Here is a 26,528-nt window from a genome sequence, read left to right as displayed (position 1 = left end):
GGGTGGTGAGCGTACATCCACACTTCTATAAAGCTGCTTTGTGACAGTTTTGCTAAAAGTTATGTATATAAATAAAACAGAATTGAGTTCAATATAAGCACTAAGCATACATTTGCAGATATTATAGGGTCATAGGTCACAGCAAAGGTTAAGATAAGGACTACATTCACGTGAGAATGAGTGTGCTCTCTGCAAAGTTACAATATGGTGTTTGAGTTTATCATTAGAGTTCATTTGTAGTGAAGTTTGGGGTTAGATGGGGAGATTTACATTTTAGATGAAAGTTTCTGCTATGGTGAGATTCACAATTAAGGTGAAGAGAATACTAATAAGTATGTGTTTGCGTGTGTGTGTGTGTGTGTGTGTGTGTTTGTGTGTGTGTGTGTGAGAGAGAGAGAGATCTCTGGCAGCTGTGTATTTGTGTGTTTGCTCACCTTCCCGAAGGAGCCCTGTCCAAGCACCTTGAGCAGCTCGAACTGCGAGGGGTCCGCCTTCTCTGCCCCCTCCTTGACCACATGCGTGATGTTGATCTCTTTGATGACATCATCTTCCTACGACAGAAAGCAGAAATACAGTATGCATCATCATGCAGGACACTGCTAAGCCCATTAACATATGAAAAAGCCAGAGTAAAGAAAAGTGTGTTCTACCCCTGCCTCGTCTCTCATCCGTACATCACCACATTACACTCTGTTTAAACCCGAGTGCACTCTAAAAGGGTAATTATTCGATATTAGTCAATATAGGAGCTCTAGCTTACACAGCTTAAGTAGGTCAAGTACAACAACATTGGAACAATTTTTTTTTTAACTCCTTGAACCCGCTTCCCATTTCCGCCCACGTAAACAAAGCACAAACAGTTCAGCGCTTTAAACAGATCATGTTTACCTACATGTCCACACAGCCAAATTCAATCTCCTCCTCCATCTTGGCAAAGCACTACTAATGTTTACTCTAGTTTTACGATGTTTCTTGTCAAGTTTTTTTGGAAGAGCAGCATTGTTTTTGCTCACAGTAAAGGTTTTTCTGACATTGTTTCTTTCTGAACAGAGAGAGATGGTGTGGAGTGAAGTGCTGGCTGCAAGTGTCTAGAAAATGACTAACAAGAGGCTCACGTAAACACAGACAAGCATTTTGCAATGGACTGCAGTTTTCCAAACGCATTTTCTCAGCCATGTACTAGACTTGCTTAAACAATTACTTTTTTAAATCACATTTGACATATTTTCCAGGTTATCTGTATTGGGGGACGGGGGGGTTTGGGGGGGGTAAGTGGGGGCATTTGCACCTTTAATAGTTTTAGCCTCCATAAAGGTCTTTGGAGCTCAATAACAAAGAAGCACCGACTCCATGCCGTGTGCTAGTATCAAATGTTAGCCTTCTAGTCAAAACTGACCACTGATGGTAATAAGGTTAATTATAATTTGTTGGTGGAGATGCTGATAGTGATGGAGACTCAGACATATGCTTTGTTGCTCTGAGTTATAGCCGATGTGTGTGAAAGCAGCACAGCGAGCGAGGGTGTGTTTGGAGATCCATAGCTTGTCCAGAAATCTTGTTCCTCGACACATTTTTCTTCCATTGATTTATTTGCTTAATAATTTGTTTTGCCATTTACTATCAATGTTTACTAATTTTTCCTAAAAAATTTGCTTGATTGGTTAATTGGCAACGAAACGAAAGGAAACAGATGATGTGAGGCTTGCCACACATTCAATTTCATTTACTGTTCCGCTCCATGAAACCACAACAGCTCATTTTTCGGCATTAAATAATTCAACCTGACAATTTTATGCATGTTTTTGATGGATATACTCCTACTGAGAGTCCCCATAGTGTCATCAAATCATCCATCAATCCATCAAGTTTAAAAAAATAAATAAATAAATAAAACAAAATAAAATAAACACCTAGCTCTGTTTTATACGACGTACATTAGATCTCACAATCAACAAAGAACAAAAAAAAGAGCAGAGGAACCACACCTCAGAGAACGGTTATGGGAAACAAAACCCACCACCAGTTTACTGATATTAAAACCACAGCAGGAACTCAGAGCTCAAAATACATCACCCTGAACAGAAAAAAAATCACATACAGTAATGAATACAGTGACGCGTGAGTGTTCAAACATTATTCATTTTCGATACATTTGGAAGAAAAATCTCATCTGACACATTCAACAATATTGGTGCCAATATTGCTAACGAAAAAAGACAAAGAGAGAGAGGGGAAAGAAACAAGAATTTTACTACAAAAACCCTAGAGAATATTGATCCATACTAACAACATAAATGATAAGCAGCACATTCCCAACAGAGACCACGGCCCCGCACTCGTTTTCCATTGCGTAAACAAAAATACAGTTCGCAGTTCTCGAATTCACAAGTGAGCGTTCACAGATAGAGAAAGTGTAAAGAGAAAAATAAATGTTTCAGAAGCAACAGTGCGTGCTACACACCCTCCCCTTCAGTGAACTGTATTCGTGTTCAGGGTGACTGCTGATTGAGAAAAAAAAAAAAAAAAAGCAGAAAAGCAGAGCTTTCAGGGGTCTCCTGCAGGGCTGCACGATACTGAGGAAAAATGCAATATGCGATAAACTTGTTAAATAATGCAATATGCGGTACGATAATGCTATAAGTATGTAAAATCAGTTTAAAATACACCCACATATTATATATATATATATATATATATATATATATATATATATATATATATATACACACACTGAAAATGACATAAATGACATTATTTTGAGGAAAAGAAAGCATTCTCTCCCATCTCCGTCGCCCTAAAACTTTGACTTTTTGTAACGTTTTGAAATATTAAAACCATTCAGTTATTGCAAGCCCTTGCGATATGCATATCACGACATTTACATTTGCAATATTTCGAAAATTTCGATAAAGGAGCCCTGGTCTCCTGTATCGCCATAGAAACGACACAAAATTGTAAAGGTTATTGCTAAGCCATACATGTCGGTACCTAGGCTACTGCAAAAGTTGCAGAAAAAAATAAGAACAGAGTTGGAAGTGAGTAGTTCTGCTTAAAGACAGATAGATAGATAGATAGATAGATATATAGATAGATAGATCGATCATATTTAATGTACAGTAAATATAATCATATACACACACACACACACACACACACACAAGTCCTCTGAGTAAAGTCATAGTGACAGCACAGTGGCACAAACCGCAGAGAAGAATGAAAGTAAAGATGGCTAGCTACAGCCTTAACAGTGCCACAAGCAGATGCATTAGTATAGAGCGGAATTTTTTTGGGGTCACATTGTGTGCATAGAAAATAAATGCATCTGTGCATCATTTTTATCAACACAGGCAGTGTGGATAGCAAGTGGTCAGGACTCCAGATGCTACATTTTAGAGAGTCTTATTTACTTATATACAGTGGCGTGAAGTTTAAGCCCATAAGCACTATGATGGTATGAATCACTCACTCACTCACTCGCTCCAGAACCACATTCACAGATTTGTCTTTTCTGTCTACTAGGATGTGTACTTGTACGATAAAATCTGCAAAGCTGGACTTTTATGCTGTTTTTACAGAACTTGGGGCATTTCATGAAATTAATACACTACTTAAAAAAGCCTTAAGAGTTCATTCACATTAAGGGTTTAACAACTGCTTAAGAGAGCCCAGAAGCATTAAATATCCAAAGAGGAATCTTTTTCCTAAAAGTGTTAAATGTTTTCGAGAAGACTAGTTTTTCCCCCACAACCTCCAGCCTGTATTTCACATGTAATTCTGTGGGAAGTTGCCGGAAGGTGATTTAAAATTGCAGCTGTGTGGAGAGCTTTCAAAAGTTCAAAGTTTCAAAGTTCAACTTCTCAGAAAAACCTCCAAGTGATGTCATGCGTTTCAAAAAAAAAAAAAAAAAAAAAAGAAAAAAAAGAAGAAGAAGAAGAAAAAAAAAAACCCACAAACCCAGCCAACCAGATCAGAGCACAGTGCAAATGTCCAACTTGGAGTCCTTGTGAAGAAATTAGTCTGTTGCGTGTGACTTTCACCTCAAATGAAAGTCAAATGCCAAGACAAAACAAACCTTCTGTTCATCATTCACTCATCTTCAGCAAGCACTTTATTCTGGTCAGGGTTGCTGTGGATCTGGAGCCTGACTCGGAAATGCTGGGTGCAATGCAAGGCAAGAATACATCCCCATCTCTGAGGACACGGGAATGATGTTACTTAACAGTAACCCGAGCTCAGGATCGAACCCCGAAACCTGGAGATGTGAGTCACTAACACTACCCACTGCAGCACCATGTCGCACACAAAGATATCGCCTTTATTATTCATAATCCTTCACCTTATCTAGAGGGCAGCTCTTCTGTTTTATGCAAAAACACAAAATAGTCTTGATGTAAAAAAGTAATGTGCAGTCACATGATGTAACTCTTACTGTGGTTGATTTACTTAACAAGGTCTACATCATTTATGGACTGCAATATTTAACACACGGTATCTCGTAATCTTAGTCAATAATAATAATAATAAATAATAAATTGGTCAGATTAGATAGTCAAAACAAGGTAGACTGCTAGACAAAAGTTACTGAAACCTATATTTTAGCATTTTTCTTGAAATATGAATATAGGAACAGGGAAACATGAAATGAGAATTAAATATTTATTACATTCTGAAATGTTAGACTTTATTTAATTAAAACAATGTAGATCTAATCTAATCAGAACAGGCCACAATCTTTATGATTTTAATAAGGCACTTTTAGCACACCACATATTATTTTACACTTAATCCTAGCAAAACTTTGAGTGGGCTGTGTATTTTTTATTTAATAAAGAAGCAATGATTGTATTAATATAGTAACTGTGTGTCTAAGACAATTCAGAGATGTACAAATCATGCAAAGTCTATTTAATAAAATAAGTTCCAAGACTAAGAACAGGGCGAGTTAACCAAAGGTTTTTAACTGCTTATTGAAAACCATCATTGAGCTAGCATTTGTAAAAGCATTTTAGAATTTCAGGGTGAAGTAAGAACAACCACTATGCTTCTTTCACCAGTTGTGCCGTGACTGATCCTCAGGACTAACAGCAGGCCTGTTTTAGCAGAGTGAAGCACTTGAGATGGGCTATACTACGTCAGGCGATCAGCAAGATAGATTAGAACTAAACCAGTTGGAGATGTAAACATCATGAGCAGAACTCGGGTGTAACTTATAAAAGAAAGGCGTGCTCTTACTTTCTTGCTCTGGTAAGAATGCAGACTACTGCAGGAGGCTAGTGACTGAGAGTAAACACGTATCACGTGCACAGACAGGGTCAGAGCCTTATTATGGTGTACGATAACACTTTCTTGAACATGATGCATCATTTACAATCAAAGCACTACTCATTGAGCCAGGTGCAGGTAGATGCAGTACTGTCAATACTATGCTCATATGATAATATTGCAATTTGAAAATGTGTGTGTCTGTGTATGTTACAGGCATTTAAACAGCTGATTCATCTGTTAGGTAAAATTCTGACCAAAGCCTTGCATCACATGTCACCTCAACCACGGTGGATAAATTGTTTCCACGCTCTTGCTGCTTACACAGAAAACACACAACACACATTGACGCAAGCTGTCAAAGTATAACACAGCAACTTCACGCAAAGTTCACACGTTCTACATTGAACTGAAAAGAAATAAAAACATCTTGTGTTTAAAAGAAAGGCGTGGAACCATTAAAAAAAAGCTAAACACACAAGAGAAAATCCTCTTATAGCTTTTATAGGTCATTTTACACATTAACTGCATGACTTTTTAAATAAAAGGAACCACGTACAAGCATCTCCATACAGAATTTCCTCTCTATTCAATTCATTTAAATTAATTTTAGGTTAAAAAGTCACATTGCTTTGTCACAGCTTTAAAGAGGCAGGCTAGTGCAAACGAGGCCTAAAAAGCTCCATAGTATGCCATTTAAAGCGCTAGTGTGTTTTTTGTACTGACCGTCCACTGTTCCCTTGCAGATGCTGTGCTTGACGCTGTCGAGCTTTTGATGCTGCTAGTTTCAGTTCTTGGACAAGCGCTGTTTGAGACCTTCGCTAGTGCTTTATTCTGATGCCTTTTGAACAGGTAGAGAGTCAGTAGCTGCCTCACTCTGAACTTCCTTTTCTCTTTTTCTCCCTCCATCTCGTCATCTCTCTGCTAGCCCGGGCATCTCTCCATCGCCTCGCTCTGCCCGCTGTAATGCCATCTGAGCGCCAAGCCTGGCCTAAGGGTGTGTGTGTATGTGTGTGAGAGGGTTTGTGTATTAGTATGCATGCGTGCCAAAAGTGAAAGATATGAGCGGAAGTAGAACAGGAAGGAAGAGAGAGAGAGAGAGAGAGAGAGAGAGAGAGAGAGAAAGAAAGAAAGAATAAATAAAACACAAGAAAGAGAAGAATGAAAAAAAGACACTGCTTAAACCCACAAACTTGGCTGTGTCCCAAATGGTGATAGAGGAGAAGGTGAAATAAATCTATTTATCCCATAATGCTTTGCTCATTTGTGCACTCTAGCTCTTTGTCCAGTGTACGAATGCACACTACACCTTGTTGCCAGCAAGACCCCCACCCACACACACTTTACACTGATCTCTGTAGGCTTTATCAGGTTTTATAATCTCTTATTCTCATATGTATAATTTTGATCTGAAAGTTGCTAGGGATGAGACTGAAGATCAAGAAGGAAAAAAAAAGTGTTTCTGAAGCGTTTAGGCATCTGTGTCACACACTTCTGAAAAGATTTACTTCCATTTCAACCATGGTCTAAAACTACACCAGCTTTTTAAACACTTTCACTAATGACAGAATGAAGTTTTTTTTAAAATGTAGCGGATATGTTTTACATCACCTACACTGTGTCTTCACTTAAAGCTGTTAAAAGAAAGTAATATAAAATCCAATAAAATCTGCCATTACAGTGACATCTAAAGCCTGTACAGAGCCTCGCTCGTGTGTGCTAGAATATGATTCCAGTTTGTAGTTTAGATTATAAATTACAGTTCTCAGGAAAACAAAGCTGACGGGAACCGTTCAGTGTTCATTCTAATCCGTATCTGAGTTCATCATCATAGAGGAGACACTATCAGTGTCAGTTACACCGATGTTTATTACGCTGTTTTCTACAGCTAATGTGTACTCTCTAGTGCACTGTGTAGTTCTGTATACTGACCTGTTCATTTATTGTGTTGTGCTGCTCTCATAAGTATTAGAAAGATGACTAGGAGAACATAGAGGACTAAATAGGCAGGCGGGATTCGGCTTTTTCTGCCGACAAAATCTCATTATATACATTCCACATCGACCTGCTGGTGGCCCTAGACATTCTTGTAGTCGTCTTTTCGACACCTATGAGAGCAGTACAACACGATAAATGACAGTAAATGAACAGAACAGTATACACAACTACACACCACACATACAGGTATACATGTTAAAAGATCGATAGCAGGGTTTTCCCTACCGCAGAAAGGCTTAGGCGCAGTGCCCGAGTGTTTTTTGCGGAGCCCCTTAAGCCGAATGAACAAAAAATGGCATTTAGACGAGATATCAGAACAAATGTAAAAACAATGGTGAGAGATCTATGTGCTGACAAAAAAAAAAAAAAAAAAGTGGTGGCTTGATCTCAAACGGAAAGGTAAGCTGGCAACAGGAATGACCTGCCAATCAACAATCAGTGTTTGGACGAACGTTTGTGTGATCAGTGTGTGACAGATGCTCATATCCAAACTAATCAAACAGCTGATTGGATATTTCTCTGTACCATCAACTCAGGATGGTAGTTACAACCATCGACTCGGATAGGCAAGTTGTAAGCCATTGATAAGATAAGCCTCAACAAAGAATAAATTAAGTATGAACAATTTTGGCTAGGGAGTAATTCTTGTGGATGTTTACAATAACTAAAGAAATTGCTAACCTAGCTAACTTGCATAGATATTCATGTACTGAATTAAGTTATTTTAGCCAGCGAAACTAGCTAGTTGACGTTAAATAAAGATACCTGGACTGACCTAACGTTAGTATCTAACGTGGCTTGGTAGCTAAACAAAGTTAGGTTTTGTCTTTTTCTGATGAAAACTGCTGGCTAAAGCATTTTTCCGTATTAAAAAAAAAAAAAGTTCCAAAATGCAGCTGAAAGCGTCCCAAAAGAAGGTCAGGGCATTTTTTGAAAAATCCATAGGATTATTACGTAAAGCAGGTGACCGCTTCAAATAAGTCGTTACGAAATAATGTTGAAATAAATCAAGAAATTCTCTGTCTGCCTCCTTTATGTCCTTCGGTTGCATTTTCAAATGAATTACATACGTATTTCAACATGTTTATTCTATGTGTACAAGTTAAGGTAATCCACGTATATTTTCATTAAATCTCAAACATGTTAACTGGTGAAACGAATAGACTTTTGACTATAAGTAGAATAAGCATTGCCAGCCTTCTTTCACAATTATGGTAAGGATAATTGTCAAAAACAATATGAAAGAAACTTAAAATAACTTAAAATTTCCTTTGAATAATTTCAAACCTCCCCGACCACGACCATCCCCGAAACCCAGACAGCACCTAAGCTCTGTGGGGAGAACCTAGCTAGGGAAAAAGCTAGGGAAAACCTAGGACTTTTTTGTATAATGTAAGCCTACAAATACAGTGGCTGCTCTCTGGAACATTTCAAATCTTATCAAAGTCATACTAAAATGGTGTTACCTGTGTATGAATTAATGCATCATGGAACATGGAAGAACACAAATGGGCTTATTTTGGAATATAATAAATCATTTTGTCATTGTTGAAGAAAATAAAAAGACATGAGTTACAAAGTTTGAGTCAGTGTGTAAGAACAGAAGCTGTTTTTCTATCATTGTGGCCTGAAAGTGAGGTTTTTAGCTGCACAACGACGTTTAGAAACAATTATTTAGGGGGCTCATTGGTTAAGGTTTTGAGCTACTGATCAGAAGGTTATGAGCTCAAGTCTCAACATTACCAACTGATAAGAACAAGCCCAATATCCAGTACAAGTCTGTAAGATTTGTTGGCTACATTTTCCTTGATTTTGACAACACTCTTTGTTTTAATGGTTGCTATAGTGATGTAAATTTCCGTTTTGCGAACTGACTGTGAGTGAAGGCTGATTTATGCGCATATCTGCTTTGTGATACAGAGAAAAGGATTGCGAGTAAACGTAGCTCACAGAGACCTGCAGAACTATAAGTCCAGGGGTGGAGCTAGACCTGATACAACCCCTCCTATCAGCATAAGCTTAACCACTAACCCTGACCCACATGCTGTGCGACATGAAGCAACACACTGAATACATTTATCCAGGCTGAAACACACAGAACTGTCTCCATCTTTTGGCTCGACTCTGTCTACGTAGGAGCAGCTAGACGAGGTCCAACTCCACCCCATGGACTTTTTGTTCTGCAGCGAGCTGTAGTTGGCCTGCAGAGGGAGTGATGTAGCAACTAGCCAATCAAAGCGCACAGAGGTGGAGTTGTAGTAATGTGAGTGGGGAAAGAGCTGCATCACCTCGTCCCAACAATTTATAGCAACCAGTCCTTTCTGCCCATCACTGACTAAAAATTACCAGACTAAAAAAATAATAAAAAATAAAAATTATGACAGGACTAGATAACTTCTTGTAAGATTTCTCACGTTAAACAACTCTAACGTCAAATAAACGAGACGCTGATTCACATAAAAGCTTATTTCTAAAACACATTTAAACAATGAGTGTTGACAGCAAATCAAGCTAAAACCAAAAAAAGGAGCCTTTAAAGCTCACACTTAAAGTGTAGGTGTGTTCTTACCTTCCTGTTAATATTGGCAAAGTCCTTCTCCACCCACGTGATGTCACACACTTTCTGGAGGAAGAATTGCACTTTGTCAGAAAGAATCAGCTTCTACATCCCCCCTACATCCTGACAGGAATCGTCATTTTACTTTATGACACACACACACGTGCAGGAAGACTGACCACTATTGCCTCAACACTTATTTCCTATTTTTGCCCAACAGGAGATAAAGAAGAGTGAAACTGTTTCAACATGTCAGAGCTTTTCCTGTGTTAATCTGTCTTGTTCTACCAAAGGCGTTAGCCATGCTCCATCCTGAATCCATGTCTATTTAGTCTACTTACTAGAACATCATTTTAAGAAACGTTCCAAACTATAGAACACACAAAATCCATACAACACCATAAATTACCCGTGATACATTGTAAGCTTGTGCCCAGTTTAAGCTGTGGCTTCTTTTACAAAAGTAGCATTGAAATGACTGTGCAATATAATCAATCATGAAGCATGAATCAACTCAAAGTGGTCATATTCGAGTAAGCTGATCATCTCGTATTGTACTAGCTGACTAGCTAAGAGGCTGTTCAAGTGAATTTTTCCTCAGCAACTAAATGAATTATTGTGAAAAATCTTTCAAACACTAGAGTGTGGGATACAGCTCTGTTTATATGAGCACCATCACAGGCATTAACATTACTAAAACTGAGAGGTGTGCCAGGACAACACTTGCTCAAGGTAGCGCTTCCTGTGTTTCATCTGTTATTGCAACACAGTCGTGTGCGTTCAATTTTGATTAAAACACAAAAACACTCAGAAAGTTCAATCGAAGTTTGCCTGTGAGTAAAATGTGCAAACGCTGGTGTTGCAAAGGTGTTAAAAAGCTAGAAATTATTCTCCATAGCAGTGAGTGTGTTTGTAATTAAGCCCCACTTTAAAAAAAAAAAAAAAAAAAAAAACTTCCTCATTATGAAACACTCACAGCAGTCCTTGCACACAGGGCCACTAATACAAACATTTAAAAAAAAAAAAAAAAAAAAACCACAAAAAACTCTAATCAGTTACTAAATCCATAAATACTAATCCCTAACATGAACAGTTACTAAACTAAAACTACTAATCCTGAACATCAACAGTTATTAAATCAATCACCAATTCCTAAAATCAAGTGACTAAGCCAGAAACTATGATTCCCTAACATTTATTGTTACTAATCCAAAAAACTCCTAATCCCTAAAATATACAGTTATTTATCTGAACACTATAAATGTTATTCCAAAACCTACCAATCCCTAATATCTACTTTTACTGATGCAAAACTATTAATCTCCAACATCAACAGTTACTAATACAAACACAAACAACTAATCCATAGCATGTACTGTTACTAATCCAAACACTACACATTTCTAACATCTAGTGTTACTGGTGCAAAAGCTACCAATCCCTAATGTCAACAGTCACTAAACCAAAAACTACTAATTCCCAATATCAACAGTTACTAATCCAAGACTTACTAATCCCTAATATCCAGTTATCAAACACCACTATTCCCTAACATCAACAGTTACTAAACCCAACACTGCTAATCCCTAAAATCCACGGTTACTAATAAAAATCCTACTAATCCCCAGCATTTACAGTTAACAATGCAAAAGTCCTATCTAACATATGAAACAAAGACACTTATAACTATAAATAGATTGCATTTATTTTAAACTGACCACATGACTAACCTCAAAAGTGGCAGTTATACAAGTAAAACAAGTCAAACACACTGATTATAAATGCAAGTTAACGTTTCTGCTCCACAGTCAGATAATACTTATCCCAGTCTATAACGCGAATATGCTAACCGCTAAAGCCTGTCTCAGAAACATTACGTAGAGCTGCCTGAGGTGCTCAGTGGAGTGTTAACGCTGAGGTGACATCACATGTGCTGAAGAGTTTACGGTGGATTTATGAGTGAAATGAGGTGTGGTGAATATTAAACAGGTGAGATTTTCCCAGGTCAAAGAAAAAGCAGCTACAGGTGCTTCCTGTCATACATTTGATACGCTGCAGTTAAGACTTCCTACACACACACACACACACACACACACACACACACACCCCAACTCTCTGATTCCTAGTGTAGCGCAGACATGTAGCTGCATGTCTGTAACTACAGGCTGTAATAATCTCTCTATTCTGTTTCACTCCACTCTTCTTTCCCTCTTTTCCCTCTCTCCCTCTCTTTGCTAAATGGATGGATAGAGCGGAGTAAACTTGCCTGAGGCACGCGCTGTTTGGTACGAAAGATATGCCTCCACATGTCCGAGCTCACTGCTGACACAGAGACCAATGACACACTCACAGCTCATACACACTCTCACACACATACATGTATACACACACAGTCAGAGGGTGAAAAAGGGGAAATGCAAATATAAATGGCTAACACTGTGTGTGTATGTCAGAGAGAAGAAAGAGAGGATGGGTAAGCGAGGCGGAAATAAATACCAGAACTTTCTAAGGAAACTCCAACTCATGAGCCGAGCCACCCAGTGACCACGCAACACACACAAACACACACACACATGCGCACACACCTATCTATGTTAACTGCCAGTGTATTAGTGTAGATAAATAAACTTAACACTGAGCTCAGTAGTAACTCAAATGCTCAGACCTCACCCACCAAAAGCAGTACTCTTAAGCCAAAACCTGGTACTCTTAACCCTAATTTCAGTACCCATAACCCTAACCCAAGTACCCCAACTCTAATCTTGGTACCACCAACCTTAACCTTTTACCCAAAACTCTGACCTTGGTACTCTTAAACCTAAACACAGTATGCCAACTCTAACCTTGGTACCCATATCCCTAACCTTCGTACCCATAACCCTAACCTAATACCCACAACCCTAAACTATTCCATTACACTGAACACAGTACCTTACCCTAAATTGGTATTTTTAAGCACTCGCACCACAGAAGGCTAGATGCTCACTTTCAGCAGTGTGTGTGTTTCCACACTGCTGTAGACCTGACAGCTGGAATATGAGAACTCCTCCATCAGTGAAATTAATATATGCAGCAATGCTTTTGTCTTGCTGCATCCATTTACATCAGCATCTAAACACATACTCGCACACACAGGAAACTGTTGAAAGGGTGGGAGGTTTGGGGTCCATAGTCAGAAATCTTACTGTCAGAAGCATGCGCACGTGCATGTGAGTGTGTGTGCCTCTTTTCATGCCCACAAGCATCCACCACTGGACATGAATATGCAGAAAAATGTTAATGAGGTGGTACATAAGAGGAACAGCACTTAATGAAGGCCTGACATTGCTGTATTTGAGAAACACACACACAAACACACACCCAGCTGCACTTTATTATCAGAACATAGCAATAGAAACCAGAGAGAGCTAATAAAAGTGTATTTCTCCTGTTGACCACTAGGGGTCAGACATTCATTCACTAAAGCTAAAGGCCTGTATGATGAAACAGCATCCGCTTTCCCTCATTAATCTCTGCCAGTAAAACCTGGCGGAGGGATTAGAGGGTGAAATAGCAGGTATAGAGAAAGATTAGTACTGACAAGAAAAGTGAAACGAAGTGAGATGAGCTATAGAGGAACAAGAGCGGAGGGAGAAGGACAAAAACGTTTTAATGTCGATTTAAATCAGAATCTTTGTGATACCAAAAATCTTATTGCTGTGGTTCTCCACTGCTAAGTCTCAGTGGATCTGATGTTCTTGCCTCACACACTGTCTCTCATCTGTGCGAAAGTGGTAGATTCACGTACAGACTGGGTCAGGCACAGACAGCAAGGAGAGTTTAGGAGCTCCATGTTCAACGTGTTAAATGCAAAGATAAAATCCTCACATATGACTGTGAACATGTGAAAGTCAAGAGAACATTAAGTGATTTTACTCAGAACTTCGTCAAATAGCATTTTAAAAGCAGTCTTTTATCAAACACACACACACACAAACACACACAGAGAACTCATCTAACTCAAGTCACTGCAGGCAGAGACAATTCTCTTCAAAAGTTTCACACACAAGACAAGCAGATACACACACAAGGCGCTTTCATTTCGAGGGTGTGTGCATGTGTGTGTGCATGTGTGTTTAAATGTTTCTCTCCTGCTCTCTATCCTTCTGCAAACATTTCCTCCACCAATCCCATTTCTCTCAAACAGGAAAAAAAATCTAGCTGTGTTCCCAATGACCTTTTCACACAAATCCCATTGAACCCACAGCATACAGCTGGAGATCCTCCTCAGCAATTCCAGTTAAAGAAGGCTAAATACACCACTCCCCTACAGTCTGCCTCTCCCCTACAGTCCTCCGCTCCCCTACAGTCTGCCTCTCCCCTACAATCCTCCGCTCCCCTACAGTCTGCCTCTCCCCTAAAGTTCCCCTCTCCCATAAAGTCCTCCGCTCCAATACAGTCTGCCTCTTGCAGTCCTCCACTCCCCTAAAGTCCTCCGCTCCCCTAAAATCTGCCTCTCCCATAAAGTCCGCCTGTTGCAGTCCTCCTCTCCCCTACAGTCTGCCTCTAACCTAAAATCCTCCGCTCCCCTAAAGTCTGCCTCTCCCCTAAAGTCTGCCTCTCCCATAAAGTCCTCCGCTCCCCTACAGTCTGCCTCTAACCTAAAATCCTCCGCTCCCCTAAAGTCTGCCTCTCCCCTAAAGTCTGCCTCTCCCATAAAGTCCTCCGCTCCCCTACAGTCTGCCTCTAACCTAAAATCCTCCGCTCCCCTACAGTCTGCCTCTAACCTAAAATCCTCCGCTCCCCTACAGTCTGCCTCTCCCCTAAAGTCTGCCTCTCCCATAAAGTCCTCCGCTCTACTACAGTCTGCCTCTCCCCTAAAGTCCTCCGCTCCCCTACAGTCTGCCTCTCCCATAAAGTCCGCCTCTTGCAGTCCTCCTCTCCCCTACAGTTTGCCTCTAACCTAAAGTCCTCCGCTCCCCTACAGTCTGCCTCTAACCTAAAGTCCTCCACTCCACTAAAGTCCATCTCTCACAGTCCTCTGCATACCCACTTTACAAAGAGTAGAGGGTTTTTTTTGACAACAACGGTAACAAAATAATAGCTGATTAAAGATCGAAGTCTTCATAATATGCTTTGTTTAGTTGTTCTTTCCATTTGTGCTTACAGAATGTGGGCTGTATTTAGCATTGGCAATGCAAGTCCACAATATTTACTCAGGGAAGGTTACACGTATTTGTAACAACTCACAAATCACTACAGGCATATCACTTGCAAGTAGTTCACACCTCCAAGGTTGCCAGATTTCCCTTGGGGCCATTTAATATTACACAGGATTACATTAAAATCAACTGAAAGTCCGTAACACATTGCTTTATATTTCAAAAAGTGAAACATGCAGATAGGTCTGGCCTTCATTTGCATACTGAAACATTATTACATGATGTAATAACAATCGCCCATCACTGGTTTAATACTAATAAAAGTTAAGAGCTATGTGCAAGAAATCCCACTGCTCCAAATGCATTATTCATGCACACGCAGACAGACTGCATGTGTATTCATGTGCACACACACATACACAGACACACTGCAAACACGTTAATCGTTTTTTAATACTTTGGTGTGCAACAGTTAAGTCAGAAGCTTGTTAGCATTCCAACTCAGACAAGCAGATAATCGAACTACCTTGCTGTGTTCTACTCATCGTAATCAATCTCACGAGCATGTCAGGGTCAAAAGTCAAACTGTGAGCACCCTAGAATGGACAGTAACATGAGAGAGAGAAGCAGAAAAAGGGATAAATAAGAAGTAAAGACTGACAAAGGTTTCCTCAAAACCTCAAAGGACACCTCAAAAGGCAAAAAAAAAAAAAAAAAAAAAAAAGGAAAAAAAATTGAATTGCTAATTAAGTGAGCTGCACAGAAGAAACCTGACCAATCAGAATCTCTGTCTGAGCCTCACTCAGGCGCTGATTGGCCGTGCTCACTGTAGTGATGTAATCTCACAGGTTCATGAATGAATGCGCGTTTGTGAAAATGAAATGTGAATGAGGACTAGGAAAACGGAGAGGTAGGAAGAGTGAACACATGAAAAGATGAGAAAGAGAACAAGAGAAAGAAAAAAAAGATTTAGAGAAAGAGAGCGAGAGAATGAGTGAGACATATAAAGACAAAGAATGGGGAGCAGGGAAAAAAAACTGGCTGTAGAGTAACCATAGTGATACAGATGAGCTCAGTAACCATGACAACACACTGCTACGTGATAGCGTGCAATAGCACACACACAGACACAACTCACACACACTTACTGAAGATGGATGATTGAATGAATGAATGAATGAAAGAATGAATATGATTGGTGAAACTGTAATTGTTTTGCTTCTTGGTCCACTGGAAATATGGCTTTTCTTCTGGCGTAATGATGCAGACCACCATCTCAAACAGCTAAATGTTCAGAGGCTGGAAAATGAGTGTGTGAAAAACGTTTTTAAAAAAATTGACAGAGCTCCAAAGAGAAAAAAGGAAAAGGAGAAAAGATAGACTAATCTTACAACTAAAAAAAAAAAAAAAAAAGTAACTGATCACTTCAGTTCAGAGTCTCAGTAATATTCACTGATCCAGATGAAATATCACCACCTCCAGCTGCTCTTCAGGTCATAGCATGGACATCAGATCAGACAGAACTGTGCTGCTGGCCTGCTGTTATTGCCAAAGATGGGCAAAATGATTGCATTAACAAGACAGGTGGCTTGCCAGAATCTCAGCTGCAAGTTTTCTGCCTCAGAAAAACAATATAAAAATCAGAAATGTTCCTTTCAAAAAACCTAAGCTTAACAAGGTGTATCAGTTGCATGAGACCCACAGCACTCGTGTGTAAACGCTGTTGCTCAGCTGTTTACTGTGAGCTTATATTTGTGCTTATTGCCAAGAACAGTGGTTCTCAAAGTGGGGTCTGTGAATTATAGACTGGGGGTGCAAGATAATTAAAAAAAGTTCTTAAAGTATTTGAAATCACAACCTACAACACACAGCAATAAAATTATTAGCCATTTTGACTAATGGCTTGAATTGAATCCAATCCTCAATAACTTAAAATTACGCAGGTTGATAAATAATGTCAACTTGGACCTAATGTGTCCTGTGAGTGGAATTTTCAGGAATAAAACCTCCACGGGTCCAATAAATAAACAAAACATTATTTTACACATTTAAATAATGAGCCTAATAGTTGGATAGTGTGAATAATCCTGCATACTTACCTCGGAAGTGGGAAGTCGGAACTACGTCAAATTTAGACCTCTATGCGTTCAAGCTACAAAGTGGGGGAAAAAAAAAACATGGATGCCTCTGTGTTCATCTTTGGTTAGCAACAAGCTAGCCAGCTAACAGTGATATATATTTGCCTCCTCAAAACAGAGAAGTGTTTAGTCAATGTTAAAGATGTAACAAGCTAATTGTACACACACTATAACTCATTGAAAATAAAGAAGTGCTACTTCGATTACTGCTGAGGCTGTGTACAGCCATGCTGATTTGATATCACTTGCTGAACTCGAGGCTGAGGAGACCGCATTGAGTTTACAAGTAAAAACTTTGAGTCGAGGGGGTATTTTCTATGGCTCTTCCTAGGCAGAGGTCAGAAATTCAGAGTTATGAGTTCTAGTCGAAAGCATAAATCTGTGCTCACAGGATCTGTGAAATTTATTTTACAGTTAAGGGAAGTTGGCGGCCAAATGGTTCGAGAGCCCCTGACCTAGAATACTCACTCTGAGATTAGACAGACACAGATAGTGACCTGTACACATATTATAGTTATTATACTCAGGGGTCTAAGCACCAGCGTCAACTTGGGATCCACTGGTGGAAGGTTCAGCACTAGAAAAAAAGCAATAGAAAAATTTGAATAATGTTCCTGAAATAAATCAATACTGAGGGGGTCTGTGGAATTTATTATACAGTTAAAGGGGCCCCTTTCTACAAAAACCCCCTGTGCATACACTGTTTTACTTTAGTGTAGAGCAAGTGTGTGTGTGTGTGTGTGTGTGTGTGTGTGCCTTGTAAAATATTATAGAGGGGGCTCATGGAGTCACTATAGCCCCAGGGCCCCTTGTGGTCCTAATCCTGGCCTGACACACACACACACACACACACACACACACACACACACACAATTTACTCTCTTTCAGTACAGATGCTCCTGTATTACTTGATAAAGCACGTTGTCTGAAACAGTCCTCCCACACACAAACGCCAATGCAAACACACACACACACACACACACACACACACACACACACACACACACACACACACACACACACACACACAGGTCCCCTCGGTTTTGGAGGACGCTTGGTGACAGTAAACTGGATGACCAGTGTCTGCAAAAAGGCGCCTGATTCAAGCCAGGAGCAGCTCAATTAAACAATAAAACCATCAAATCCAGGACAGAGCTCCATAAATTACCATCTCTCTCTCTCACACACACACCAGACACAGAGCCTGCACACACCACTCAGCAATCAATAGCACAACTACAGATGCAACTAGCAGCTCTGTTACGGCTATGGGTAATGCTAGCTCACTGGAAAAGTATAAACTTAATTAAAAACTTATGATGCACTCCCACTGCTTACAACTCATTTCCCTTATTACTTTAAGACAAAGCCCTAAACTAAAACAAGGAAAAAAGATAACACTTGACTCTCATTTCCTATTCACGATATCCATTTCTATATTCATGATTCAATGTTCTGCTTCTAATCTGGCACTAATGGTAAAAAAAAACACTCTGAGAGTGGAGGAAAATTAAGAGGAATATAACAGGGACATGATGTAGGAAAATAATCCACCTTAGGTAGCTAAAATTCACACTGCTTCACGTCAAGCTGTATCACACCACCCCATTGTGGATTATTTTCTTCCAACAGCACAACCCGAACTGTTTTATTCCTCTAATACCACAACAATTTGCCGATGATTACAACGATTAATTTCATAACAAATAACACTTCATGCTTTTTACACATTTACATTTAATCCTTTAGAACGTCCGTGAGATGAGTTAATTCCTGTTATCTCTTTTCTTATTTAAGCACTACCGCACGAGAAAGAATGCACTGAATATTGTTGTGATTTGGCACAAGAAATGAATATCGAGTAACAATATGGCCATGATATGATTAGAAACAGTGAATATTTAACTACAGTTAATACATACATTACTTATAATTCATTTTAGAGCTTTATGAGGGATTATAAGAATTTATAAACATAAGCACAAATGAAAATAGACTTAACAGACAACAACTTTTATCAAGTTCAATTCAAAGACTTGTTTTCTGCCTTAGATAGTGTTTTCTGTAAAGTCCATTCTCCCATTTTACTGTGTGGGTACGTGTGTGTGTGTGTGTGTGTGTGTGTGTGTGTGTGTGTGTTCTGATTCTTATCTCATGTTCATTACCAGAAGTGATGAAAACTGTGCTACAGAGGTGACATTCAGTGTTAACATTAACACAGCTTTTTAATCCAGCTGTGCACACAAAGTACTGTGACATTTTATTTTCCCGTTTTGAACTCGTCATTTAATACAAAGCAAACAATCAAACAAAAACACTGCAGAAATGATCAAAATTCAGGTTTAGTATTCACTTGTTAGAGAAGCACAGATCTTTTAAAACACCATGTAAGAATTTTGACCAATCAGCCACATTCTGTACACCAAGCTCCGCCCCAATCATTTCTGGGGAACAGTGAAGAAATGACTCTAAAGCAGGAATTGAGCAGATTCCTAGAGCTAAAACTGGCCCTGGTTTCTCCAGAGGAAACCTGAATACATGGTGCTGCCATCTAAACAACTCTATAAATAATTCTAGATAATTATGTAAACAAGGGGTAATGCAAAGCTCTTGCAAATCAGTGTGAGTAGACGATTGAGTGTGTGAGTGCACGAGGGAGGATTTGCGAGCGAGTGTGCCTGAGTGTATGAGTGAGGGCAGGAGTGCAAGAGGTGGGAGGTGATTGTGCGCGAGTGTAAAAGAGTGTGTGAGTGTGCAAGTGAGTGAGTGTGAAAAAGAGTGTAAGAGAGAGAGTGGAAGAAAGTGAGCGTGTGCAAGAAAGTGTGCAAAAGAGTGAGAGTGCGAGATAGTGTGTGTATGAGTCAGAGCAGCAGTTTATCTATCACTTAGATAACTCTTAACTCTGAGTCGAGTGTGCCCTGCCTTGTTAAACCACAAAGAGCACCTTAATAATCACCATTTAAACACACACACACATAGTGAGAGAGAGAGACAGAGAGAGAGAGACAGAGAGAATGTGTGTGTGCGTAGACGTGTGATAGAATATGCGTCAGGGTCCAAAGGGCACCTTGCTCAAAGCAAAGTGATAAAAAGCAGCACAGACATAAATTGCCCTGTAATGATCTGACACACCTTGAGGTGTGTAGATGTAGGGCACTAAGCAGAGTGCGCACTATCAGGTGAGCTGTGCGGAGAAGCTGATAAACTGTATATTAGTGGAAAAACCAGTCACTCTGTACATGTCCCCTTAAAGGGACGCATCACTGCAAATCAATACTGCAGTTCTTCTGTTCAGTGATCTGCAGTTCAGTGATCAGAAGTAGGATTATCCCTTGATAACCATTTCTAGCCTGAGGGGCGTGGTCTCTTCCAGGATGACCCCGCCCATCAAACCCTGAATGCTTTGATGAGGATGAAAATGATGTAAATCATATGCATTGGCATTCACAGTCACCAGATCTCAACCTAACTGAACACCTTTGTTCCAGCTAAACACCTATTATCTTTGGGAAGAATAGTGGCGGTGTTTAAAGCGAGTGAGAGAAAGAAAATCGATGAGGTCTTATAAGCTCACAAGTGTATAATGTACTTCAAGCCTGGCTGACTTTTCTCATTTCTCCAGGACTCTAATGGCTCTCAGACTGTCAGAGAGGTATGTGTGTGCGTGCACGAGAGAGAGAGAGAGAGAGAGAGAGAGAGAGAGATGTACCAGTGTAATTTAGAACAACTTTCTGTGAGACCTTCAAGGACTCCATCATGTGCTGAAAACTGGTTAGATGATGTACAACATCAACCCTGAAGATACTCATTTCTGATTGGCTAGCAGAGGTGCATCAATTCATTATATCAAGACATATCGAAAGTACAGCACCTTCCATAAGTATTCACCCCCAACCCCCCAGTGTGTTTATATATACACATAATCAGCAATAACACTAAAACCACTGACAGGTGAAATGAATAACATTGATTATCTCATTACAGTGGCACCTGTCAAGGAGTGGGATATACTATCAGAACAGCAGAACATTGCCCAGAGCATCACACTGCCTCCGCCGGCTTGCCTTCTTCCCATAGTGCATCCTGGTGTCATCTCTTCCTCAGGAAAGTGACATTCAAGCACGAGGCCATCCAAAGGATACAAAAGAAAATGTGATTCATCAGACCAGGCTACCTTCTTCCATTGCTCCATGGTCCAGTTCTGATGCTCACGTCCACATTGTAGGTGCTTTTGGCAGTGGACAGAGGTCAGCACGGGCACTCTGACTGGCCTGCGGCTACACAGCCCCATACGCAGCAAGCTGCGATGCACTGTGTGTTTTAACCCCATTCTATCATAGCTAGCATTAATTTTTTTCAGCAATTTGTACTACATGAGCTCTTCTGTGGGATTGGACCAGTCAGGCTAGCCTTCACTCCCCACGTGCATCAGTGAGCCTCGGGTGCCCATGACCCTCTCGCTGGGTCACTGGTTGTCCTTCTTTGGACCACTTTTGGTAGATACTAACCACTGCATACCGGGAACACTCCACAAGACCTGCTGTTTTGGAGATGCTCTGACCCAGTTGTCTAGCCATCACAATTTGGCCCTTGTCAAAGTCACTCAGAGCCTTATACTTACCAATTTTTCCTGCTTCAAACACTTCGAGAACTGACTGTTCACTTGCTGCCTATTATATCCCACCCCTTGACAGGTGCCATTGTAATGAGATAATCACTGTTATTCACTTCACTTGTCAGTGGTTTTAATGTTATAGTTGATTAGTGTTATTGTAAGTGCAAACAGGGATGAAAAGTTTCATCTTGCTCAGTGAAAAGTGTGAAGGATGAAAACTAAGGAAAAAAGGAGAAGTGAGTAAGAGGAAGAGAGAAAGCAGGTGATGGAGGCTGACAAACTGCTTCAGCTGTCAAACACTTCTTCCATTCAGACACTAATTTATGACCAGGTGCAAAGTTTACAACAGCTGTCAGAATGTCACTTTGGATATAACAGCCTGAGATGCTGCATGTGAGTTGTGGGAGGAAAACCCTTCACATGAAGAAACAGGTTTTTAAGGTCTTTAACAATGCAAATGAAATTCTCTAATTTAAGCTTCTGCTGGAGTACTGGTGAAGTCTGTAATCAAGTTATTGAGTACTTCACTTACTCTTTATTAGCTGAAACCCATTACTGGGTTTTATGCAAACTCGAGAGAATTGATCAAACTCTTCATTTCCATTTCTTATCTTTCCTACTGCTCTGTGCTCATGTCAGAAAGAGAAAAAGAAAGATCCTAAATGACTCAGCAGGCTGCAACCTTTCAGAGTAGCGCCAGCTATTAAACCATGTTAATAAATCATGTAGCAAAAAAAAAAAAAAAAAAGGAAAACAAAGTAGAAACAGACAAAGAACTAATAAAATAAGCAAGGATACAGAGTCGACTCAGTGTGCTGTGTGTGTGTGTTTGAGAGGAAGAACCACACACACACACATACATACACACACACATCCAGGAACCAGTCTGGGATTCAACCAGTTCAGGAAGAAATCCATTATGTAATCAGATGTGGTGTGATAAGTATAAGTAACACAGATGACATCCGCGTAGGTTATATTTCTGGAGATGATATTTACACATCACAAACATATTACAGACAGCCATTACACATACCATGTCGATACTTACTTTGATTGCTTTTAGCTGTTAAAAGCATAAACTCCTATTTAAACTTCTCGCTCACAATACTTATTGCCTGTTGTCATACCCTGACCTCTGACCCCTGCAGTCATTAGCTCTCATTAAAGATGAGATTTCAGATCTGACTGCCAATGTGACCGTGTCGATAAAAAAACGCTGGAAATTCAGGATTCAATTTTCAGGTGAGCGAGTGAGTGTGCAAGAGTGAGCGTACGTGTGTGTATATGATGTGTAACATGATAGTGTATCTATTGTGCTAATGCTGAACAAGGTTGAGTTTGCCCTGCCTCTGATAAACCAAGGACAAACCCATAATAATCACAAACACCCACACACACACCCACACACACACACACACACACACACGTCTCAAACCATCTGACAGACTAACAGTCAAATCAGCTACACTGCAACACTCTGCAGTGTGGGACTGGATGATGTCATCATATCAGCAAGTCAGGTTGTGGAGGCCAGAGCAGGAAGTGATGTCATTCTAGTGCTGACACAGCAACTACATAAATAACCACAAACATATGCACACTGCATCACAGCTAAGTCAGGAGAGGGAGAGAGACGAAGAGTGAGTGTGTGTGTGTGCGCGTGTGAGTGAGAGAGAGAGAGAGAACAGAAGGAAGGACTTGGTTAATCCTCTAATCTACCAAAGCTTCTTGTCCCTCCATCCTGCTCTCTTTTTCAGCATCCCACCACCCCCTCTCTCTGTCAAGCCTGTCCTCGCTCTCTCGTGCTCTGTGTGTGTGTGTGTGTGTGTGTGTGTGTGTGTGTGTGTGTGTGTGTGTGAGTGTGTGAGAGACTGTAAGTCTCAGCAGTGCTGGCAGACACATGAACAGGAAATGAATGGATTGAAATGTAATACGCTCTGCAAAAAGCTGGTACTGGCTGAAGGACAGAGCCTTCTTCACACATGTACACACACAGAGGTAATTAAAATCATCTCGTTATGAAATAATGACATGCTATTAACACTCATGAATACTGGATAGTGTTACACACACACAAAACACGGTTTTACAGATACATGAACAGTGTTATAAGCATAGCACTTTATTTGTTGATCCCTGAACTTAAGTGGTTCCAGCTGAATAATAGCCGACTTTCAATAGCTGCAGTGTCTCTGGTGATCAGTAGTAAGGAGTGTGTGAGTGGCACTACGGGCTGTAAGAGTAGTGCTGTGAACCATTAGAGCAGTTCAGACCACGAGCGTGTCAGTACAGGTTGTGAGTGCCACTGTGGGTCATGAGAGCAGCAGTACGCCTGAAAGGCTCATGTTGCGGGCCGTAACAATGGCAGTACAGACTACGGAGTGTCAAGACAGGCTGCCAGAGCAGCAGTACAGGCTGCGAGACTTGTGTTGTGGGCTGAAAGTGTAGCATTACATACTTCAGTACAGGCTGAGAGTCTGTGAGAACTGCAGTATGGACAGAGAGAGAGGCAATTAAAGACTGTGATAGCAGCTGTATGGGCTGTATGAGCTGTATGAGTGCTACTTTGTGCCATGAGAGTGGCCGTACCTACCACAAGGGTGAGAGCAGTACAGACCGCGAGAGCGGCAGCATGTGCCACGAGAGAGGCTATACAGCCCATGAGCGTGACAGTACTGCATACAAGAGTGGCACTTTGGACTGTAAGAGAGGCAAGACCGTGAGAGAGACACTACGGACCATGAGAATGCCATTGCAGACCGTGGCACTGGCAATGCAGACTGTAAGACTCATGTTGTGGGCCATAAGAGCAGCAGTACAGACTGCAGGAGTGGCTTTACAGGCTGTGTGAGCAGCTGTACACACTGCAAGAGTGACAGTGACAGTAGGAGTACGGACCATGACAGTGGCAGTACAGATCGTGAGAGTGATGATGTGGATGATTGTGTGTGGGGCACAGCAGACTGTTAGAGGGGTGGGTTTATGAATAGTGTTTGCCATCATAGTCACATGTCATTTACACACAACTACATCTGACCAAAGAATTAATAAATTCCCTGCTATTACTTCATGCATTAGGAAGAACCCTTGGTTTAGGAGTCTTTATTGTGCCTGCTTTTATAAAGTGTGCAATAACAATCCAGTTAGTAGTAACAACCATGAGCAGTAGTATGGATTTTAAATTGTTTTCTTTACTGCACAGACAGCAAAGTCTTAGACCTCAAATACTCAGCCTGTCTGTCCGCCCTGAAAATCTATCTACCTTTACGCCTTGTGCATAGTGAACTCTCATCAACTTATTCAGAGCTGGACAATCAATAAAACAAACAAACAAAAAATCCCCGCAAAAAAGATTTGCTGTATTTAGTACAAAATTTACTACAAAACATTTATATTACTAGTCGTCTTTATCATATGACCTCACACGAACTCTTTATTAGCGCCATGGATTTCTTTCACAGAATCCAGGTCCTGTTTTAGTGCGCAGTCACCACTGATACACACATGGATAATCTCAGTCATTACAGCTGTCCATAGAAACACACTGACACCTTGGATACATCAACGGAAAAATACACTGGAAAAGCAGCTTTGCAGTGTGCGTGTGTTCCCAGTTCTGCAGTTAGTTCTGCCTCGTCCTGCTCATTGTATCGGAATGTAAAGTATTTGACCCAGTCTCCTCCCAATGACGAGTTCAAGCAGTGCACTGTCTCTCACACTTTCTACCTCTCTCTCTCACACACACACACTCTCTCTCTCACTCAAACACACACACACACACACACACACACACACACACACACACACTGAGACACACACAGACACCCCTTATCAGAGAACAGCCTTAGGATCAGAGAACGGCCCAAGAAATGCTATCCCCCAAGTATACACCCTCCTACCAGCACCTTCCAAAACATGAGTCCTAGCAACACACGCACACCGTGTGTGTGTGCTTTAGTGTAACTGTGATAACTTTGAGGTACAGGCCGTAGAGAATAAGCTCACAGAATTATTATTAACATACAGCACCACCTTACCTACCATGAACGCCCTGCCATGGCGACATGTTGCCGCGGATACCCCAATGACAAGGAGACGGTTGGCCAAGTTCAGCTCTACCAGGAAGAAACACCAAAATGAGTGTGGTTTTGGTCAGTTTGCTGTTCTGATACATGTAACACACTCTCACTTGGCTAATCATGGACACTCCATGACTGCAGTCCAATACTGTTGCTAACACACCCTCGACAAATTCCCCTTGGATGAGGAGCAAAAAGTAATGTAATATCCCACCACTGTAAAATCTGGGTTGCGGTGTTCACACTGGGCTTTCTGTAGAATTGCATTTCTGCGAGCTTCATTATTTTATTCTGTAGTTAGTACTATAGCTTATTGCACAGTAAGAGTACAGTACAGAAGACTTAACTTAACACTATTGTGACAAGTAATGGTAAAGTGTTGGACCAGTTTTTCCTAAGAGTGTCATTAGATCTGGACTTAATCTCATTTAGTCTTACCAGCAACTCAACTCAGACATGAAATTAGGCGACTCAAAACATTTAGTGTACACCATATGGCCAGAAGTATGCATATGTATCCTAATGATTGTGTTTCAGCCACACCCAGTTCTAATAGATGCATTAAAACAAGCACATAGCCATTCAAACAGACACACACTGGCAGTAGAAAGGGTTGTACTGAAGAGCTCAGTGACTCTAAATGTGGCACTGTTAAAAAATGCCCCCTTTGCCACATGTCAGTTCTTGAAATTTCTGCCCCTCTAGATCCTGGGCAACTGTAAATGCCGTTATTGT

The 26,528-nt window shown here is 40.5% G+C and overlaps 1 protein-coding gene across 6 annotated transcripts in view; it reads right to left on the bottom strand.

The window, feature by feature from the left end:
- Positions 1 to 26,528, bottom strand: part of rps6ka1 (ribosomal protein S6 kinase a, polypeptide 1) — an 89,226-nt gene that overhangs the window by 24,804 nt on the left and 37,894 nt on the right. The window contains exons 1-3 of one of the 6 annotated variants that reach the window (XM_053237373.1): positions 9,830 to 9,865; positions 5,989 to 6,253; positions 435 to 551 (exon numbers count right to left, since the gene is read on the bottom strand). In XM_053237373.1, coding sequence (XP_053093348.1) covers positions 435 to 551; positions 5,989 to 6,171 — 300 coding nt within the window. In that variant the 5' untranslated portion in view covers positions 6,172 to 6,253; positions 9,830 to 9,865. Of the gene's footprint in view, positions 1 to 434; positions 552 to 5,988; positions 6,447 to 9,829; positions 9,884 to 26,528 lie in introns of those variants that run through there. The other 5 variants (XM_053237375.1, XM_053237377.1, XM_053237374.1 and 2 more) reach the window with 5 other exon arrangements.

Source organism: Pangasianodon hypophthalmus, chromosome 10, assembly GCF_027358585.1.
Source record: "Pangasianodon hypophthalmus isolate fPanHyp1 chromosome 10, fPanHyp1.pri, whole genome shotgun sequence".
In the NCBI taxonomy this organism is placed as follows: domain Eukaryota; kingdom Metazoa; phylum Chordata; class Actinopteri; order Siluriformes; family Pangasiidae; genus Pangasianodon; species Pangasianodon hypophthalmus.
Note: the sequence above shows the minus strand (reverse complement) of the source record. Positions and strands in the feature narration are given on the sequence as shown.